The following is a 19,494-nucleotide window of genomic DNA, read 5'->3' on the forward strand; positions in this document are numbered from 1 at the left end:
AAAACAGCATTTTTAATTTGTGTTAACGCGAATTGGTGAACAAACTACAACAATATTAACACATCTATGTTTTCTTTTATATTGCATCTTTAGCGTGATATTAATTTGTTATACCTTGCGAGAAAAGGTCATTTGAATTGATTGAATATCTTTAGAATTTTTGTATAAACACTCTTTATCCGCGCAAAATAATTTAACTCTATAACGGTTTCAGGTGAGAGAAATTAATTTCAATAGACTAATTATACGTGGCTACCCAACCGCGTCTTCATATTAATTATAGACCAATACTTTTGAAGTTGTCAAAGAATGGTTTGCGCGTTTCCCATCTTTAGTGCCTTATTAATATAACTGTCGATGAAGCCCCGTGAGTAAATTCATTTGTCTAAAACCATTGCCAATGATGCAGTAATAGACCCGTCCTAGTTTCCACGGCTATTAAAATTGACCACACAGGCAGAAAATGAGTATATAAAGGTCAGATCAGCATTAGAATGCAACGACAAAGACATGTGACCAGATACTAACTGCATTAATTTAGAAACATAAATATTTATTCCAAAAACATGTTTTAAATCCGCCAAAAATATGAGAACCATGGTGGTGATGTCACTTTATTTTCCGAGCGTATTGATACGGTATTAGTGTTCGACGTAAAATGTCCCATAATATACGCGCCACTTGTTACCCCCCATAGATATGACGAGTGTAAATTACTCCGATATCTATTTGTTCGCACACTATTTCCATAGACTGAAAACAAGTAATTATCTTTTGCAAAATTACCTATTTTTAGATTGGAATGCTTGCACTATACGTGCAGCCCGGTACGCACATTCGTAAAAAGTAGGGGATGGTGACCGTAAGCAGTTCTGGAAAGCAGGATAATATTATATGACGTCATTCGCTCATACCGGCATTTCCACAATGTCTGGTCGTGAGTGCGCCCTCAAGAGTTAAAACACACGTTATTCCTTTAATTTTGCCATAATAAATAGACGCACAGTGCGTTTACCCGATAATAGTATGTTTAAAAACGTCAAACAAAAACGAGAAATGTGATAGCGTGGCAAGAAATAATAACTATTTGCAATCCTCCATGGAATATATATTCAACTGATATTTGAAATAGTTTAGACGGCAAAGTGCACTAACCTCTGCCAACTGTCTTACACAATCCTTACACGCAAACTTTTATTTATTAAAAGACTTACACGTACTAGTGGGGTATAATGTTCCCACAATAATATAATCACTATCAATATTTAATGCTTGGTTTCTGCTTGGCATTTTAGTCCGAATTAGACATTCTCACTAAGTACCACAAGAGGGCGGCCTCAGTCTAAATATGTCACAAATTTTATTTTAATACACAGAACATTAAAAGTACATGCAAACAGTGTCGTATGTAATGGTCCATATTAAATAAAATACATTTACTCATCAAAATAATGATAAAGTCGATTTTCGTTCTAACTATGCTTTCTCTCTTACTGTCACTAGAGGGCGTGCCCGGTCTATATACAAGTACATCTTACAAAATTATAAAATATATATATCTGAAACGGAATGCTAGTAGCAGGAAAATTGTCCGCTTAAACTGGAGAAGAATGTTATGCAATCATTATACTCCGTCGAGATCATTACGCTACAGACACGTAAACATTTGTTTATGTGTGGCTGATTTATTGAGCACGGGGAAGCCATGTGGATTTCGAGATTCAAACAATTCTGATTGACCTGCTAGCTGTTTCTAAGTGAGGTGAACCTCTGAACCATCTACTATAAATTAAAGGCGTTCATTTCAATTAGGAACTTGAAAGTGATGCTTTTAATTCAGATTTGTCAGTACAAGTAATATAAAGATACCTCCAGGTAAGCCCAATCCCTGAGATTGTCAGGTTAACTTTTAAACAAAAATCTCCTGCAATGGTCAAACTATCAACCAATGTCTCCTGCAATGGTCCAACTATCAACCGATGTCTCCTGCAATGCAACTTTAGGTATACATTTTTTTTAAATATTTGACAAGATATCGGTAGATAAGGCTTTATGTTAAATATGATATATGGATCAGAACATGTAATCGTATTGTTGTTTGAAACTGTAATTTGATGTGGAATTAGATTATGCTTTCATATGAACTGATTATGACAACCCAGACTTGCATACAGTCGTTTGTTTATTCTTTTGGTGTTTCTTAATGAAATAAAATATTATGGGAGTGTATTATGTGAATTATATACTCCCATAATATTTTATTTTATTGAGAAATCACCAAAAAATAAAAAAGTGATTGTATGCAAATCTACATACAACCAAGTATTCGTTCAATACCAATCTTTAATGCGCATGTGCGCTGGTAGAGAATGATACAATAATAATCACTGCACATGCGTATTAGTGTTTTTTCGATATTATAGTCTGCAGCGAAAACAGCATTTTTAATTTGTGTTAACGCGAATTGGTGAACAAACTACAACAATATTAACACATCTATGTTTTCTTTTATATTGCATCTTTAGCGTGATATTAATTTGTTATACCTTGCGAGAAAAGGTCATTTGAATTGATTGAATATCTTTAGAATTTTTGTATAAACACTCTTTATCCGCGCAAAATAATTTAACTCTATAACGGTTTCAGGTGAGAGAAATTAATTTCAATAGACTAATTATACGTGGCTACCCAACCGCGTCTTCATATTAATTATAGACCAATACTTTTGAAGTTGTCAAAGAATGGTTTGCGCGTTTCCCATCTTTAGTGCCTTATTAATATAACTGTCGATGAAGCCCCGTGAGTAAATTCATTTGTCTAAAACCATTGCCAATGATGCAGTAATAGACCCGTCCTAGTTTCCACGGCTATTAAAATTGACCACACAGGCAGAAAATGAGTATATAAAGGTCAGATCAGCATTAGAATGCAACGACAAAGACATGTGACAAGATACTAACTGCATTAATTTAGAAACATAAATATTTATTCCAAAAACATGTTTTAAATCCGCCAAAAATATGAGAACCATGGTGGTGATGTCACTTTATTTTCCGAGCGTATTGATACGGTATTAGTGTTCGACGTAAAATGTCCCATAATATACGCGCCACTTGTTACCCCCCATAGATATGACGAGTGTAAATTACTCCGATATCTATTTGTTCGCACACTATTTCCATAGACTGAAAACAAGTAATTATCTTTTGCAAAATTACCTATTTTTAGATTGGAATGCTTGCACTATACGTGCAGCCCGGTACGCACATTCGTAAAAAGTAGGGGATGGTGACCGTAAGCAGTTCTGGAAAGCAGGATAATATTATATGACGTCATTCGCTCATACCGGCATTTCCACAATGTCTGGTCGTGAGTGCGCCCTCAAGAGTTAAAACACACGTTATTCCTTTAATTTTGCCATAATAAATAGACGCACAGTGCGTTTACCCGATAATAGTATGTTTAAAAACGTCAAACAAAAACGAGAAATGTGATAGCGTGGCAAGAAATAATAACTATTTGCAATCCTCCATGGAATATATATTCAACTGATATTTGAAATAGTTTAGACGGCAAAGTGCACTAACCTCTGCCAACTGTCTTACACAATCCTTACACGCAAACTTTTATTTATTAAAAGACTTACACGTACTAGTGGGGTATAATGTTCCCACAATAATATAATCACTATCAATATTTAATGCTTGGTTTCTGCTTGGCATTTTAGTCCGAATTAGACATTCTCACTAAGTACCACAAGAGGGCGGCCTCAGTCTAAATATGTCACAAATTTTATTTTAATACACAGAACATTAAAAGTACATGCAAACAGTGTCGTATGTAATGGTCCATATTAAATAAAATACATTTACTCATCAAAATAATGATAAAGTCGATTTTCGTTCTAACTATGCTTTCTCTCTTACTGTCACTAGAGGGCGTGCCCGGTCTATATACAAGTACATCTTACAAAATTATAAAATATATATATCTGAAACGGAATGCTAGTAGCAGGAACTGGGGAAGAATGTTATGCAATCATTATACTCCGTCGAGATCATTACGCTACAGACACGTAAACATTTGTTTATGTGTGGCTGATTTATTGAGCACGGGGAAGCCATGTGGATTTCGAGATTCAAACAATTGACCTGTTAGCTGTTTCTAAGTGAGGTGAACCTCTGAACCATCTAATATAAATTAAAGGCGTTCATTTCAATTAGGAACTTGAAAGTGATGCTTTTAATTCAGATTTGTCAGTACAAGTAATATAAAGATACCTCCAGGTAAGCCCAATCCCTGAGATTGTCAGGTTAACTTTTAAACAAAAATCTCCTGCAATGGTCAAACTATCAACCAATGTCTCCTGCAATGGTCCAACTATCAACCGATGTCTCCTGCAATGGTCCAACTATCAACCGATGTCTCCTGCAATGGTCAAACTATATTAGTCTGCGCCATCCTTGACTGTATTTAAATGATCATTGCATGAAATTGGGAATCTGTATTTACGTACGTCTGGAATTGACGTATGCTAAATGCAATGTCTGAGAACTCCAGCTGTACGTTACATGTTTGCATGTGCACGGGTTGTAGTGCGTTGTACATTGATATAATATGATGATCTCAGGCGGAAACGCTTGCACACCAAATATGGACGTGTTTTGAGATGTGACATACAACAATATTTCCTTGTTGCAAATAACTTGTTTTTCTTTTTTGTTGTTGATCATAATAGATGCATCTTATGGGGTATCGAGGAGCATTTTCACCGATTTGGATGTGGCTATTTATGATTGGTCGTGATATATTACTTGGGTTTAGTTTTCATTGCGAATGTGTTGATTAATTTCGTTAAATATGTTGAACACGCCCTCTCGTGATGGTAAGAGAAAATGGGGAGGGAGAGTCCAATATACCACAGTTACTCTTTTTTATTTATTTTTATTTTTCTTTAATATTTTTAACTTTAATTTTATAATTTTTAAAATTGATTAATTTCGTTAAATATGTTAACCACGCCCTCTCGTGATGGTGAGAGAGGAAGGGGAGAGAGCGTGCAATACACCACGGTTACTCTTTTTCAGTAACCGTGAACCACAGTCCCTCTATAGACTCTATAGCGGGACTGTGTGTGAACACACACAACTGTCCTTTATGGTGGACGGACATTTCGGCCAAGAGTTTTGACCAGGGCGGACGTTTCGGCCAAGAGTTTTGACCAGGGCGGACGTTTCAGCTTAAGTAGAGCTCGAATCGAAGATGATCTTAGAAACCTAGAATCTTCAATTCTCTACACACAAAACGCATCACACATGTAAAGGTAATGCAGTTATGAGGTATAACTTTTTGTTATAATTTTTTTTTTGCTGCCAACTATGGTGATCCTTTCGATAGACGAATCTTAATGCCTGGTGTGTATTTTATAATAACTTGTAATAATAACTTATAATAACCATCATGTAAATCATATAAGAAATTTAAATACAGTCATGTACTTGTATTTTTTACAACTAAATAAATATATATATTTAAAAAAACAATCGATATCTAAATGCCCATGAAAAATGGCACGTCAGTCAATGTGTTTCGTCTACTGGCCAAAAAATCACCATTTTCCGCTCCAGCATAAACCGAATATTTTTAATTAAACCTATTAAAACTACCAAAACTTATTGTTATGAAATAACTGATATCAACGTCAGTTGTTTACATAAATATTTATTATACAGTATATTACGTGATATCGGCATACCGATATTTACAGAAATAGTTGATACGTTTATTACGTGGTGTTGGCATACACTTGCCTATATTAATACATATTCTATTACGTGATGTCGACATACAGTTGTTTACAGAAATATGTTATGCATAGTCATTCTGTGGCAAAGTTCATTTTACCATTAATCTCTACTTAGACCGAAACGTTCGCCCTAATCGAAACCCTCGGCCAAAACGTCCGGTATAATGAACATTTGTAGATTACTAGTATCTTCTAGTGAGGATCGCGTATTTTCTTTCACGATTTCACTAATTCGGAAAGTGAAATATACTTAGTTTAGGAGGTTTAGGAGGTTAACGGGAACGATCATAACTTAATCCCCTGTCAAATATCAAGACGGAACATATATGATCGTATTTTGCTATATCTCAGCTTTCTGAAAACATATACATTGCCATAACTGCATGCTTAGTAAGTAGTGAGGAAAGTCCTAAACTCCATTAAACTATAAATTATGTTTCCCCTCTCGCTACCTTAACGCGTTTACTAAATCTTTTTATTAACCATGTATTCATAAACATGCAGTGTAAAAGAGCATATGACATTTCTTGGTGTGTCGAAAGTATGCCCAACTACCACCAAATGGTAAAATAGCTGCTTTCTAGCGTGAAAGAAATGTTTTTCGGAGATCTTAAGTCAGAAGTATGTTTGCATATCGGATAGACACGATTTCCTTTGCACGGAAAGGAACAGTGTTTAGCACGGGCTAAGGAACGCCCAAACTTAGTAAAATATACAAAATCTTCAGTCATTTTAACTATGATTGTTCAGTATAGTAGATAGGAAGGTATATATGTTATTAGTTCTACAGTTATGAAACAATACCAAGTTCAAAGGCAGATTGCAGAATAACAGGAAGTAGCACAGAGTCTCGCCGTTAGTCTATTTTTTCCGTAGATGTGTTTGCGTTGATTGTCATGTCCGGAATGGCATGCCGAAATTAATAGTTATGAATATGATAGTAAATCGTCCAATTGAATATTGAATGCAGTGGCGTTTTTTGGTCAGAAGTATGTTTGCATATCGGATAGACACGATTTCCTTCGCACGAAAAGAAACAGTGCTTAGCACGGGCTAAGGAACGCCCAAACTTAGTAAAATATACAAAATCTTCAGTCATTTTAACTATGATTGCTCAGTATAGTAGATAGGAAGGTATATATGTTATTAGTTCTACAGTTATAAAACAATACCAAGTTCAAAGGCAGATTGCAGAATAACAGGAAGTAGCACAGAGTCTCGCCGTTAGTTTATTTTTTCCGTAGATGTGTTTGCGTTGATTGTCATGTCCGGAATGGCATGCCGAAATTAATAGTTATGAATATGATAGTAAATCATAGACCCTCTACTGGAGGGTCTATGAGTAAATCGTCCAATTGAATATTGAATACAGTGGGGTTTTTGGTGTTCAGCACGAGCTAAGCGTTCACACACACTTTGTTAGCCCGTGGACTGGGTCTTAAAAAAAGGCCAGATTTAAATCGTTCTTAGGATTTCTTAGCCCACGTTAACAGTTCAAGCACGTTTTCTTAGCACGTGCTAAGGTATTTTAACTCTTAGCCCACGTTAACAGTTCGAGCACGTTTTCTTAGCACGGGCTAAGGTATTTTAACTCTTAGCCCACGTTAACAGTTCAAGCACGTTTTCTTAGCACGGGCTAAGGTATTTTAACTCTTAGCCCACGTTAACAGTTCAAGCACGTTTTCTTAGCACGGTCTAAGCATGGAACTATAAACCGGGTTTATAGTTCCATGGTCTAAGGTATTTTAACTCTTAGCCCATGCTAAGGAACTGTGTGTGAAGTGTGTTTAATGAAAACATCAACATCAGTGGGGTTTTTGGTGTTCAGCACGAGCTAAGCGTTCACACACACTTTGTTAGCCCGTGGACTGGGTCTTAAAAAAAGGCCAGATTTAAATCGTTCTTAGGATTTCTTAGCCCACGTTAACAGTTCAAGCACGTTTTCTTAGCACGTGCTAAGGTATTTTAACTCTTAGCCCACGTTAACAGTTCGAGCACGTTTTCTTAGCACGGGCTAAGGTATTTTAACTCTTAGCCCACGTTAACAGTTCAAGCACGTTTTCTTAGCACGGGCTAAGGTATTTTAACTCTTAGCCCACGTTAACAGTTCAAGCACGTTTTCTTAGCACGGTCTAAGCATGGAACTATAAACCGGGTTTATAGTTCCATGGTCTAAGGTATTTTAACTCTTAGCCACAGTCCCTCTAGGGACTGTGTCTTAGCCCATGCTAAGGAACTGTGTGTGAAGTGTGTTTAATGAAAACATCAACACAGAACGGAACTTGAGTGGAAATTGACACCGCTGTTCAAAATCAACGCAAAGTGTCGTGGGCGGAATAATTGAGGTGTGGATATTGCCATTCGGGTTGTTAACTGGGTGTCTAGACAGTCTGTAAGTAAATACAGAAAGTCGATTTATAAACCACGTACATAAACGTGAATACCCGTGCATAAACGGATAACAAAGGGTGGCTTATTTATCGCCACGTTCTCGTAACAATGATTGACAAAAGTTTATTCACAGGCACAGTCCCTATATAGACTATATACATGTATACCTATATATATATGCATGTACATGTAAATGTATATACCTTTTTGTGTCAAAATTTTTTCGTAACCCTTATTTTTGTGTTCCTCCCTCGAATCTAACTAGGTTAGTCTTGACCAATGCTCAAATAATCATTATAAATTTGGCATACAATCTGTACTACCGAATTTCCGATGAATAAATCTCCTGACAGTGAAATATGCAGGTATATTGGATATTTAAAAAATGGTAGTGGTACACTTGGAAACACAAAGATAACTAAGAAAACTGGGAGTTCATTTATAAGTTAACACTGACAAGAATGATTCATTCAAAGTTTACAATTTGTAAATATATGTTGCCAATAGCATCGAATCACTGCTTTTATGACGTAGACAGTTTATCATACATGCTGCTAATTTTAAGGTTTCCAGCATGTCCGCTTGTTGATATGAATGTGTCTCTATATACTGAAATGACACTTTCCTGGGCTTGAAATAAATATAGTTTACACTGTGTCCACAGGGAGCCCAGGAACTATGATCAACTGTACGCACTCCCTATGAGCGCGGGGGGGGGGTATCGGCTGGTATCTAGTGTAAGAAATAGACTAGATACCAGCCGATACCCCCCCCCCCCCCCACGCTCGTAGAGACTGCGTATTACAGTTGATTATAGTTCCTGGGTTCCCTGTGCTGTGTCTGGAATAAGATTCCATGTATAAGAAAGCACCATATTCTGATTATATTTGATATTGCCAAAGTGGCAGCTATAGCATTCGTTCAACTGTGACCACTTCAACCATGGAGGTATATTGTTACTTCTATGCCTTAACCAACAACCCCATAAAATTTGTTTTTACTCACTATAGGCCTTCGGCAAATACTTCTAGTCTAAATGCTTTGGGTTCATGTAAATACCCTTAAAAACAATTAATTGCGCCCTCTGTGGGCCATTTCATTTCAAACTTCGATAATTTACATAAAAACACAGTCCCTCTATCATAGATAGAGGGACTGTGATAAAAAGAATAATGTGAGATTGGCGATTAGATTTCACTGTTTTAGTGATTAATACTATAATCACGGCATACACAAGATTGGGATTATAACAATTATGAATTGTAAGTTGGATATGAACACATGTTCTTTGCAACACAAAGTTCCAAAATGTCAGTTTCAGTTCAATCATGGAGCTAGCTCCATGCACCGTCCCTCGTGCTCCATGGTTCAATCGACAGACGCACGGTTGAGTTATGTCGTCATTACGATACTGACAGCCACACAGTTAAATTCGCACACAAATCTGAATAGCCGTGTTTAGATAATTCGTCTAAATAAAATTTGATTAGTAATCCGGTTATAATTGCACTACTAATCTGGTTTCAATTTTATTCAAGTTCTTTGCCAAATGAATGTCAGTTTATAAACCGAAATTGTCTGCTGAGCTGGAATGAATTTTTTTTGGTTTTAAATACCCATGGAATTATAGTTCCATGAAATACCCTAGGAAAGTGTTCTACTAGTATGTTCTTCGTGTAATTAGGTGTTAGTATTTAAGGGATTTTTCCACACAAAAACGACGAATTCAGCCAATTTTGTTATCGGTTGGCTTAATATAGCCCCAATGGATCCTATTTCTGTGAAAGATTGGCATTTTTGTCCTGATTTGTAGGAATCTGAAAAACGCGTTTCACAACTTGCCTCTTATTTAGTTTTATGCCGCATTCAAGATGGCGGCCCCCATGTATCGCATTTATGTTATTATCACGCGTGCGCCAGCTGACTGTAGGTCAATGAACTTCATGCCAATGAACTTCATGCCAATAAACTTATTGTGCTCATTACAATATCGGCGAAAGCACCAAAGATGTCTTAGAAAAGAAAGCTTAGTAAAAAAATATTGTTATTGACAACAATGATGGCGAATTTGAATATTCAGTACACAAAACACCACCACCTCGTCCACCCCACTACCATCTTTACCACTCACACCACTTCCCCATGGCAGGAACACATATTAAATCACTGAATCTCAATAAGTTTCAGAGTAATACGAAGACAATACAATTTAGTTATTGGCAATTTTTTTATATTTTTTTTTTATTAATTAAGCATTGTCGAACGAGGTTGGTAAATTGTTCGTCTTGTCACAAGGGCATTGTTCATCGCCCGCCGTGTCAATGACTTTCCCTCAGCTGAAAGGAGTGAGCCTTGGGCGCGCTAACGCACATCAAAATGAATAACGGTTGCTTGTGCATTCACGTCATTTGCGTTCCTTTTCTGCTAAATTTGTGACTTTCGTACTTTTTTCACAATTAGTAGAGGACCCACGGCTACCAATCATTTCACTTAAATCTCTAGTACGTCCATGCTTAAATAAAGACGTGTCAAAAGCCATGGTCTCAAAAACACATATTCTGTCATTGATATATATCGACCATCAATGCATTTAATTCATGATAATGTAAACACCACGTATTGTATGACCACTGTGAAGAGTGGGTCCGAAATTGACAGCGTGTTCACCATATTTCAAAACAACGCCAGAACCCTGAAACAAATTTGAACAAGGAATTGTTTGAAATATTGTTAAAACATAGACCTCCCAAGTTGTCAACGCATGGTGATAGGCCGTATTATATCAAGTTTTAAATAAATTATAAGAAAATTCAGTTCCATTTTCGTGTTTCGTAGAATATAAAAATTTGTATTATTTACGATGGTAACTGACGTCCAAACGAGTTTAGAGCATCACAAGGTATTGTACTGTGTTGTTTGTATTTGGCTGTGTAATGTATTCATGTTTTTATATTCACCATGCAGTACCCGCAGATAGTACTTGTAATGTATAATTTTATATTCAAAAAGCTTTTTTCGAATTGTGCTCACTCTGCCTATATTCGAAATACGTTTAACTAATTGGACACCTTGACGCATTTGCTAGGAATACTTAGTTCCTGGCAAACATGACACTCTTCTCTCTACTTTATCTCATGGGGCAATTTTATTGAATGTTTAAATCTATTTAGGTATTATTACCCAATATAAATTGGGAATATTTGCGCCATTCGGCAGTGAAATTGACTTTGAATACGCCTACCAAACAGAAAATGCAACATATCACGATCAATGATTTTATTTCCGCCTCTGCAATTTCTATCTATCCATGACACATACAGTGTTCATAATAATATAAACTTGACTGACTACTATTAGTTCACATTTGGTGTGACCAGAATTTTAGAGATATATAAGCATAGATTCGGCTGACCTTTAGTAAAAAAAAAAGTGTGTTTATAGCATTTGTTACTTCTTAAGATCAAAGTGACGAGGACCAGTGCAACAGCAATTCATAACTTGTATAGCGCCATCTGTAGTTCAACATTTAGTGTCTTTATCGAATATTACGTTAGGTTATTTTGACGGGTAGGGAAGTGCCAAGCCTTCCCCCAAACGGCTTGATAATGTATGGAATTGATTAGACTTACAGACAACCCTTTCTTCTACTGTGAGTTGTAATTAATTCAATTTGATTGCAAAAAACTGGGTAAACGCCGACACTGGCGGATCCGGTAATTCGTGGCCGAACACGTCCGCACACCTCCGATGGGCTGGAGTTGTCAATTAATTTGTCAATTTGCCTCCCTCTAAATCCGCGCGTGACCGAATTCTGGATGAATGTATAGTATTTTTATATTTTTTGTTTATAATCGGAAAAATAAAATGCGTAAGCAAGTCTATGGCCACCCTTTTCCTTGCTCAAGTCTTTACTGTCGATTTACATATATCTATATTCGATAAAATCTCTAAGAGACCAAAATGTCGTATCATACTTTAACATATTTTGCCTTTGTTGGTAAATACAAACATTTTATATATTTTTCGATTCATCTCTAAAGTTTTGTTTGTTTGTCGGGTTAGTATGTATTACTCTCCACTGGCATTGTTCAAAAAGCCAAGTCACACACACAACGACGCTGTAACACTCGTGAACTAACACCCTGCTCCAGGCTCGGGACTGCAGCGCACCCAGTAGAATCTTTCGCCTCGGTTCAGTGGAAATTTCACACTAGCAGATAGAATTCAAGATCTTACAAGTTTTCTTTCTCATATTGTTGTTTTTCTTTTCGAAAAATTAAAAACAAAATCGATAAAACATACCAATAATGCGAAATAGTGGAATGATCGCAAGTAAACTGTAGCATTTTGATAATTTTCGAGAAAAAAATCTTGTAAGCAAGTTCAGTTTGCAAATTGCCTTGACCCTGGGTTCAATGAACTCAATACCCTGGAAAACATTTAATAAGTACAGACTGTTATTTGCGTCAAATGCCAAGCAGTTCAAGTATGAGTACTGTACAGTTTACGCATACGTATGTTTACTTATTCCGTTGTTATATTTTGGTAACAAATTCGACTACAACTCAGCTAAAATATACTAAAACAGTATACAACTGGGTTACATACTATCACGGAGTACGTAGAGAAAGGTCGTGCAGTGTAGCTCATATTGCGCTGAATAAATCCAATGTTATCTATCCATTACACGTCCTGACACCGCCTTCTCGGCCTCTGACTGGTGACGTAGTTGGCATCTCGCCAGCACCTGCCAGTGACGTAGAAAACCGTTTCTGTGTCCATAGGTCGGGCGCTTGTAAAGTTTATTTGCGTGAATGGTTTTTCTCAGTAGTCAGCCTTCGTGAAATCCCGTCAACAACTGACGTCAAAAATGGTGTTGAAAAGAGGTCGATATGACCTTTTTAGTTTTTTTTCTTGTAAACTTTGTATTCCAACATCAATGGTAAAAAATGTCCAATTTAAAGTGCACTTGAATTGTGGCCACAGTGTGATCGTGAAGTATAACTCTAGAACTCACTATATACATGGAACAAGTCTGACTATTAATTGTTTTCGGAACTGAGACATATTTTATATATAATATGTAAATTGCCACAAACAAAAATAGATTCGGGAAAGCGTTCGTACAGAAGTTATGGTTTTCTGAAAGTTTCATTTCCCTACAAGTTGGATTCCTTAGATAAAACTAATAGTTTTATTTATCAGTGGAAAGTGTTCTTAGTGTATTGTGGGTGCTTTTATCAACGGTTATTGGACGGAATATTTAATAGTAGGTATAATAATGATGTTAACTGTCCTTACTATGGGAATGATCTTTACAATATGTTATTAAGATGACTTGAAAACGAATCGTATGTTTGTTCTCTTTCAGGTATGCATGTCGTGTTAATCTGGTCATGGAACTATAAACCCCAGGAAGAACAACGAAACTAAGAGGATTAAAAAAACCTTTGTCTTAGTTTATCTTACAGTGCTTTCGCTTTTGTTTCCACGACATTAGTCATACTCCATGTTAGTTGCCGCCGATACGCCCATTTCAACCGCTTTGCTGGAAACGGAAAACTTGAAAAAAAAAATTCATATCTGCGCAGTAAAATATTTCGTTCACTACGCATGCGCAAACAAGTCGGTCTGCAGGGTGACCTTCAGTGTACCGGAAATCATGCAACGGGTCGGAGTTTTAGCGAGTTTTCATAATTTTTAATGTCGTTTTTAGATTACTTCTTGTTTTTTTTCAACCCTCGAAAAAATAAGGTTGCGAAAGTTTGCGAAACATGGGGTTTGGTGAGCTGTTTGTTGTTGAGATATCCCGACTAATTCCGTGTTTCCCTTCGATCGCCAGAAGTGGCAATGTGTTTTTTTTCCCGTTGAATGTCGATCATTTATCAGTGTTTTTGTCTTGGCGCCATTGTTTTTTTATGCTATAACCGGAACAACTCGGTCACGTGATCTCCCGGAGTCGTCCGATTGACTCCGAAAATGACCGATAGTCGGAGATAAACGTTCATTTGCGTAAATCGGCTTATTTTTTAATGCGACAAAATAAACAGTCAAAATAAACATTCGACATCGCGGCAACTATCATAGTTCAAAGGAAACGAAGTGGTTGTTCTTCCTGGGGTTTATAGTTCCTGATCTGGTGTTGCATTTCATGAGATCTTCGCTGGTTAATATCAAATATGCAGGCCTGAGAAACATTCCACCGCTGGTGGCGCTTTCAGACATGCGTCATTTTGTTATCCGATTGCTTTAATCATAATTCGAACTTTCTATTTTACTATGAATTTATGAAAAATTAGTTTTAGCAATTACATTATTACTCAGTTCTTGCTCATGATGGTACATGTTCGATGTAATAATATTACATGTCAATGTTCCCATTTCCGTACGGGTGTGTGTGAAAGTGAAGTTCAAACCATTGAGCCAAAAAGAGGGCTCCGTGTTCGGATACACGCCATTTTGTGACAACAAGGCCAGTGATCCAGGTGACATAGAATATGTTTGTATAATATCTAGCAGTCGTTGCACTTTGCCTCGATGATATTGATTACTAGTATGTTATTGACATGTACACCTGCATTGTTCACATTCAGGGACGTGTGTATAATTGTTGTAAAAACCGTTGTCTACCTAATAACACTTGCATTCAAGGTGCCGGATAGATGGTGAATTGACAGGCTTCCCCCGAGAATATATTGCGGTGCGACGGCACATTAGACAGTCGTTGAACTCAATGTCAGTGAACTTGTCATGGATAATGCAGTGTGGGGCGCACACATTAATTCTCTCGGTCATGGGAAAGCTTATTAACATGGAGTACAATGCCTAACAATTTTCGAGTTGAGGGGCAGTCATTGACATGGCGATCGACACGACATCATCTATGAAAACTGCAATTGTTTATCCAAATCAATAATATATCTAACCATGGGCTGTTTTTTGGCTCTGTGAACTGATACGCACAGATCACATCGATCGATCTCAACGCATTTATCAAAATAGCCGTTAAGTATCCATTAAACTGAAACCTTGAACTATTCATATGAACCCTGGATAATACTACTGATTCTAAACAATCTTCTGTTATATTGCGATGGAAAAACATTGTGCAAAAAAATATAATATAATTTTAATTATACCGAATCCACTGCTTTAAATTGCATGTTTTACACGTGTGTATAAAACACGTAGATCTGAAGTAAACACGTAAATCTAGGTCCTATATAATTTGAAATAAAACTAAAAATTAAAGAAATTGTTGTGTTTGGAGAAGTGTTATTTTTCAATTGTTGTACAGCTGGTAGATCATATACGTAAAGTACACTATACATTGGTACGGGCACAGTTACTTTTTAGTAACCGTGCATGGTACGGGTATGTAATTGGGCTTGTGTCGTTTTCTTTTATTTCATTATACATTTAATACTGTATTCGCCGGGTTTTATTTTCGCTTATTTCGTATGCAAAACACAAACTATATTTGCATATCCATGCAACACAAAAATCGCTAAAATTTAATCGAAAAAATAACGAATGAATGAATAAGTTGAATTTGTTTACATTCTTTGAGGAACTGGTCTTATCACTGCTGTTTATCCACCGTCTCTCGACAAACGTGTAAAGCGACGGTGGTTTATCGTGGTTCATTTCTTTATAAACTTTCGGCAACAGCATGTCAGTTATAAACACATGTTGTAGTAGTTACTCATACTCTGGCCTCTGGCAGAGAACGTGTTGCATGTATATTAAATTTATCGGGGTAGACAGTGTGTGCGGTTAATTGTGGGGGTAAAAAGGGAACTGAGCCGTGGCTTCGTCATTTCCATAATTATAAAGCACGGCTGACGCACAGCAATTAGTCAACCCACGGAGCGGATTTAGTGATTACGTAACACAAGCACCCAGCTTTTTATCAGTCGTTCAGAACACATGTTCAGAATAATGTCACAGTTGCTTCATTCGCGTCTAAGATTGGATACCGACTTTCTTTAAAAAAAACAATTGTAATACTTTTTTTATCTAATTCAGCACGCAATTAAAATGTATTGTTGTCCATACGTGCAAAACAGGCAATCGATAGGTGTCCATGTCTGGGCGACTTGTCAATTGCTATTTAGTATGCTGTCGTTCGTGTTAATTGATGGAGGTGTGAGATAACGTTGAGTGCGTGTAACTGAAAATGCCAAGGAGTGATTATCACCATAATGACACCGGCCATTCACGGGCGTCTAGTAAAGAAGTATAGGTTCTCGCTTTGGGAGAAAACTAGAGTCGTGTAACGCGACTCTTTATAACGCTATGATTAAAAGTTTACGCCTTTTCTATTATGCCACGGGGAGTGGTTTCAACATGTTTATTATGCTATTGTATTATGATGCGGGCACGAGACACATGCGCCCTTTGCTTCGATGCCACCAAAATGTTATACTCGACCGTAAACAGGGCTTTCACATGAAAAATATTCTTGACCGAGCCCGTGTTCATGCCCGTAACGCTTTGAATATCATGCTATTGTTTCATTTCAGTTATAGAATCGATGCAACTTTCCACTACGGTTAACCGTGGTTCCACAATATTCCGGGTTACGTTCACCCATGCATGTTTATACCACCATGATCTATGACACTAAATTGCATTGAGAAAGTGCCAAATGTCACATTTTTGGTATCCCATCCCAATCAGTATGTTCAAGTGCATACTTGCAATTGACACCTGTAACAGTATGTACCGGTATCGCCCGGCTTCAACGTGGAATGAACTGTCATTGTTGAAAATAGCCGCGTAGATCTAGACCACAACGAGAGACATGGTAAATTGCACGTAAACTGTGTCACACATACACATAGTGGATTATCAGATTTAATATGTTGGCGTTCACGTATTAAAAAAAAAACGTGAATATTTTATGGAGGATACAAAACACAATGGTTTTACAGGAAGGGTGTTGGTTCAGATGGGATATTAGACAACTGGGAGGTGGGTGAGATGTGACGGGAAGTGGTCAATATGTTGAATGTTAATACAGCTCCACAGATGAGTTACAATGGCCGCAAATTCTAAAAGTAGACATGTTGCATCACACTGAAACACTATACTAATCATGACATTTGGACTAATAGGTAGAAAATTAGGGTTAAAATGAACAAAATATTGCTGGAATAACTTGAACTAATTTTTATAAAATTATTATTGTTATTTTTGTTATTATTATGACTCCTACAGTGAGATGTAGTTCGCCGAAGTAGGAGGGCATTTACAGATCACAGACTTGCCTTGATGCGTAATTAACAACATACTTTTCGTCTGTTGTTTACGTGCAACATCGGCGACTACCCTATTTTTGGTGGGAGGGTTTTTTATGTCGAAAACACGTTTGTAGAATGGCGTTCAACACTCGCTAAATGTAAATAATGTAGAACTTGTTTGTGATTACATATTACGTACTCTCTTTTCTAATCTTGGCTATTTTTATTTGTATTTAGCTACAGTACAGCTGTCACATACAGAGTTGAAACCCTGTTCTGAGTGGTTTGGCCGGTGTCCAAAAATGGTAGTGTTTACGCGTGGTGTACGTCACTGTCTGACCATTGAGTGAAGGCTTCGCGAAACAATGAACGTCGAGGTTGTATTGTGTGGCCTTTATTTTGTGAAGCGTGGCTTTTATTTTGAATGCTCTTAAATAGAATTTGCACTAATGCATGATATGCAGCCATTTCCAACATATTCACATATTTTATAAAACTGTTAAAATTCGCTTATCACCTCCAAGCATAGCGTCGTTTGCCCTGGTTGTTTTGCACAATGAACTCTCTAACTCCATCATATGCTATTTTCGTGCGTTCATGTGGTGAATGAACAACAAGCCAGCACAGTGTTATTCATTGGTTAATAGCCTGACGTCACGGATTCTTAGAATTGTGATTGGCTAACACGGTGTCGCCTCTGACGTCACGTGTTTACCACGCATTACACGATAAATAGTCGCGAGCTCAGCAGTTTGGCAGCGAACAGAAGAGCGAAAGCTTGCGAATTACTGTGTGGTGAAAAATCGCAATTTTCAGCCTTACATGAACATTGGTGCTATTCCACAGTATTGTAAAAGAAGAGGATACCACTCATAGATGCCACTGAGTTGAATTTTTAACCATAGACGAGGCGAAACAGGATAATTTTTGAGCCCCAGTGGAAGGTAGAAAACCGTCAACAACAACCGCCATATCTCCGCGTCCAGCCCAACCCAAGCCATTGTTCAAGTCTGGGATTCCCCGTCAATTTGTAGATCACGGCAACATTAATCGTTTGCTACTACATTGCGCAATTTACTATTATTGAACTTAGAACACTCTACGAATATGAAAAAAGAGATTCGAAGCGCTGTCAACTTCTTGAAAAATCTGCTCAGGACTCGTAATATAACTGATCAGCGACTCGATGTATTTGCTAAACAACTACATGATGTCCTTAAGCTTCATTATCAACAGCACTGGTTTCCCGAAAACCCCCACAAAGGTAGTGCGTATCGCTGTCTACGTACATGTTGCAATAGAATGGACCCATTAATCGCCAGAGCAGGAGAACTTGCGGGACTCAGTCTCACGGAATTGCACGATCTGCTGCCAAAGGAACTGACGATATGGATCGACCCAGCCGACGTATCCTACCGTATAGGAGAAGAGGGTTCCATATGTGTCTTGTACGAGTGCACGAATAATTCAACGAAATTTTCAGCGGATTTACTTCGGAGCTGCAAAGACGAAGTTATGGGACTAAATTTTACTGCCGATCACCTACATCCACGATTTGCTGTGGCGGCTTGTTTATAAATTTAATACCAGTTAACAACCATGGACCGTCGACGAAGTACTATCACCGATTACTCAATAACTTTTTGCCAAACCAACTTAACTTACTACATTTGAAACAAATTGCAATATTTTTCTGTTAGAGATTTACAATATCCATCTTCTACGATTTAGGCGGAATCACATTTCCCACGTAACGTAATATTACCATAGAATACGTATATGCGATTGAACCACCAGTCTATCATGTAATACCAAATCGTTTTGCGCTTTTAACCCAGGCCGTGTGAAAGCTTTGTTCTTTTCGACCTTAGCTTGGCCTACCAGTTGTAAGAGTTTGACTTCAGGGTTGTAGTTTTATATACTTAAGACTATATATTACTTGTCATGGATTTACATTCCGAGATATTTTGTTGTAAGAAAGAAGAAAACGTACAGAAAAAAAGACAGAGTTTCTATGAATAAATTTTCTAAAGTTTTTCTCCGAGCATTAAA

The 19,494-nt window shown here is 37.2% G+C and overlaps 1 protein-coding gene across 1 annotated transcript; it reads left to right on the forward strand.

Annotated features, from left to right (window-relative positions):
• The first annotated feature begins 18,160 nt into the window (after positions 1-18,160).
• Positions 18,161-19,494, forward strand: LOC100374844 (protein BTG2-like). The gene has a single exon (XM_002738262.4). The coding sequence runs from the start codon at positions 18,550-18,552 to the stop codon at positions 19,018-19,020; it is 471 nt and encodes a 156-aa protein (XP_002738308.1). The 5' UTR covers positions 18,161-18,549; the 3' UTR covers positions 19,021-19,494.

Source organism: Saccoglossus kowalevskii, chromosome 3, assembly GCF_978046115.1.
Source record: "Saccoglossus kowalevskii chromosome 3, keSacKowa6.1, whole genome shotgun sequence".
Taxonomy (NCBI): domain Eukaryota; kingdom Metazoa; phylum Hemichordata; class Enteropneusta; family Harrimaniidae; genus Saccoglossus; species Saccoglossus kowalevskii.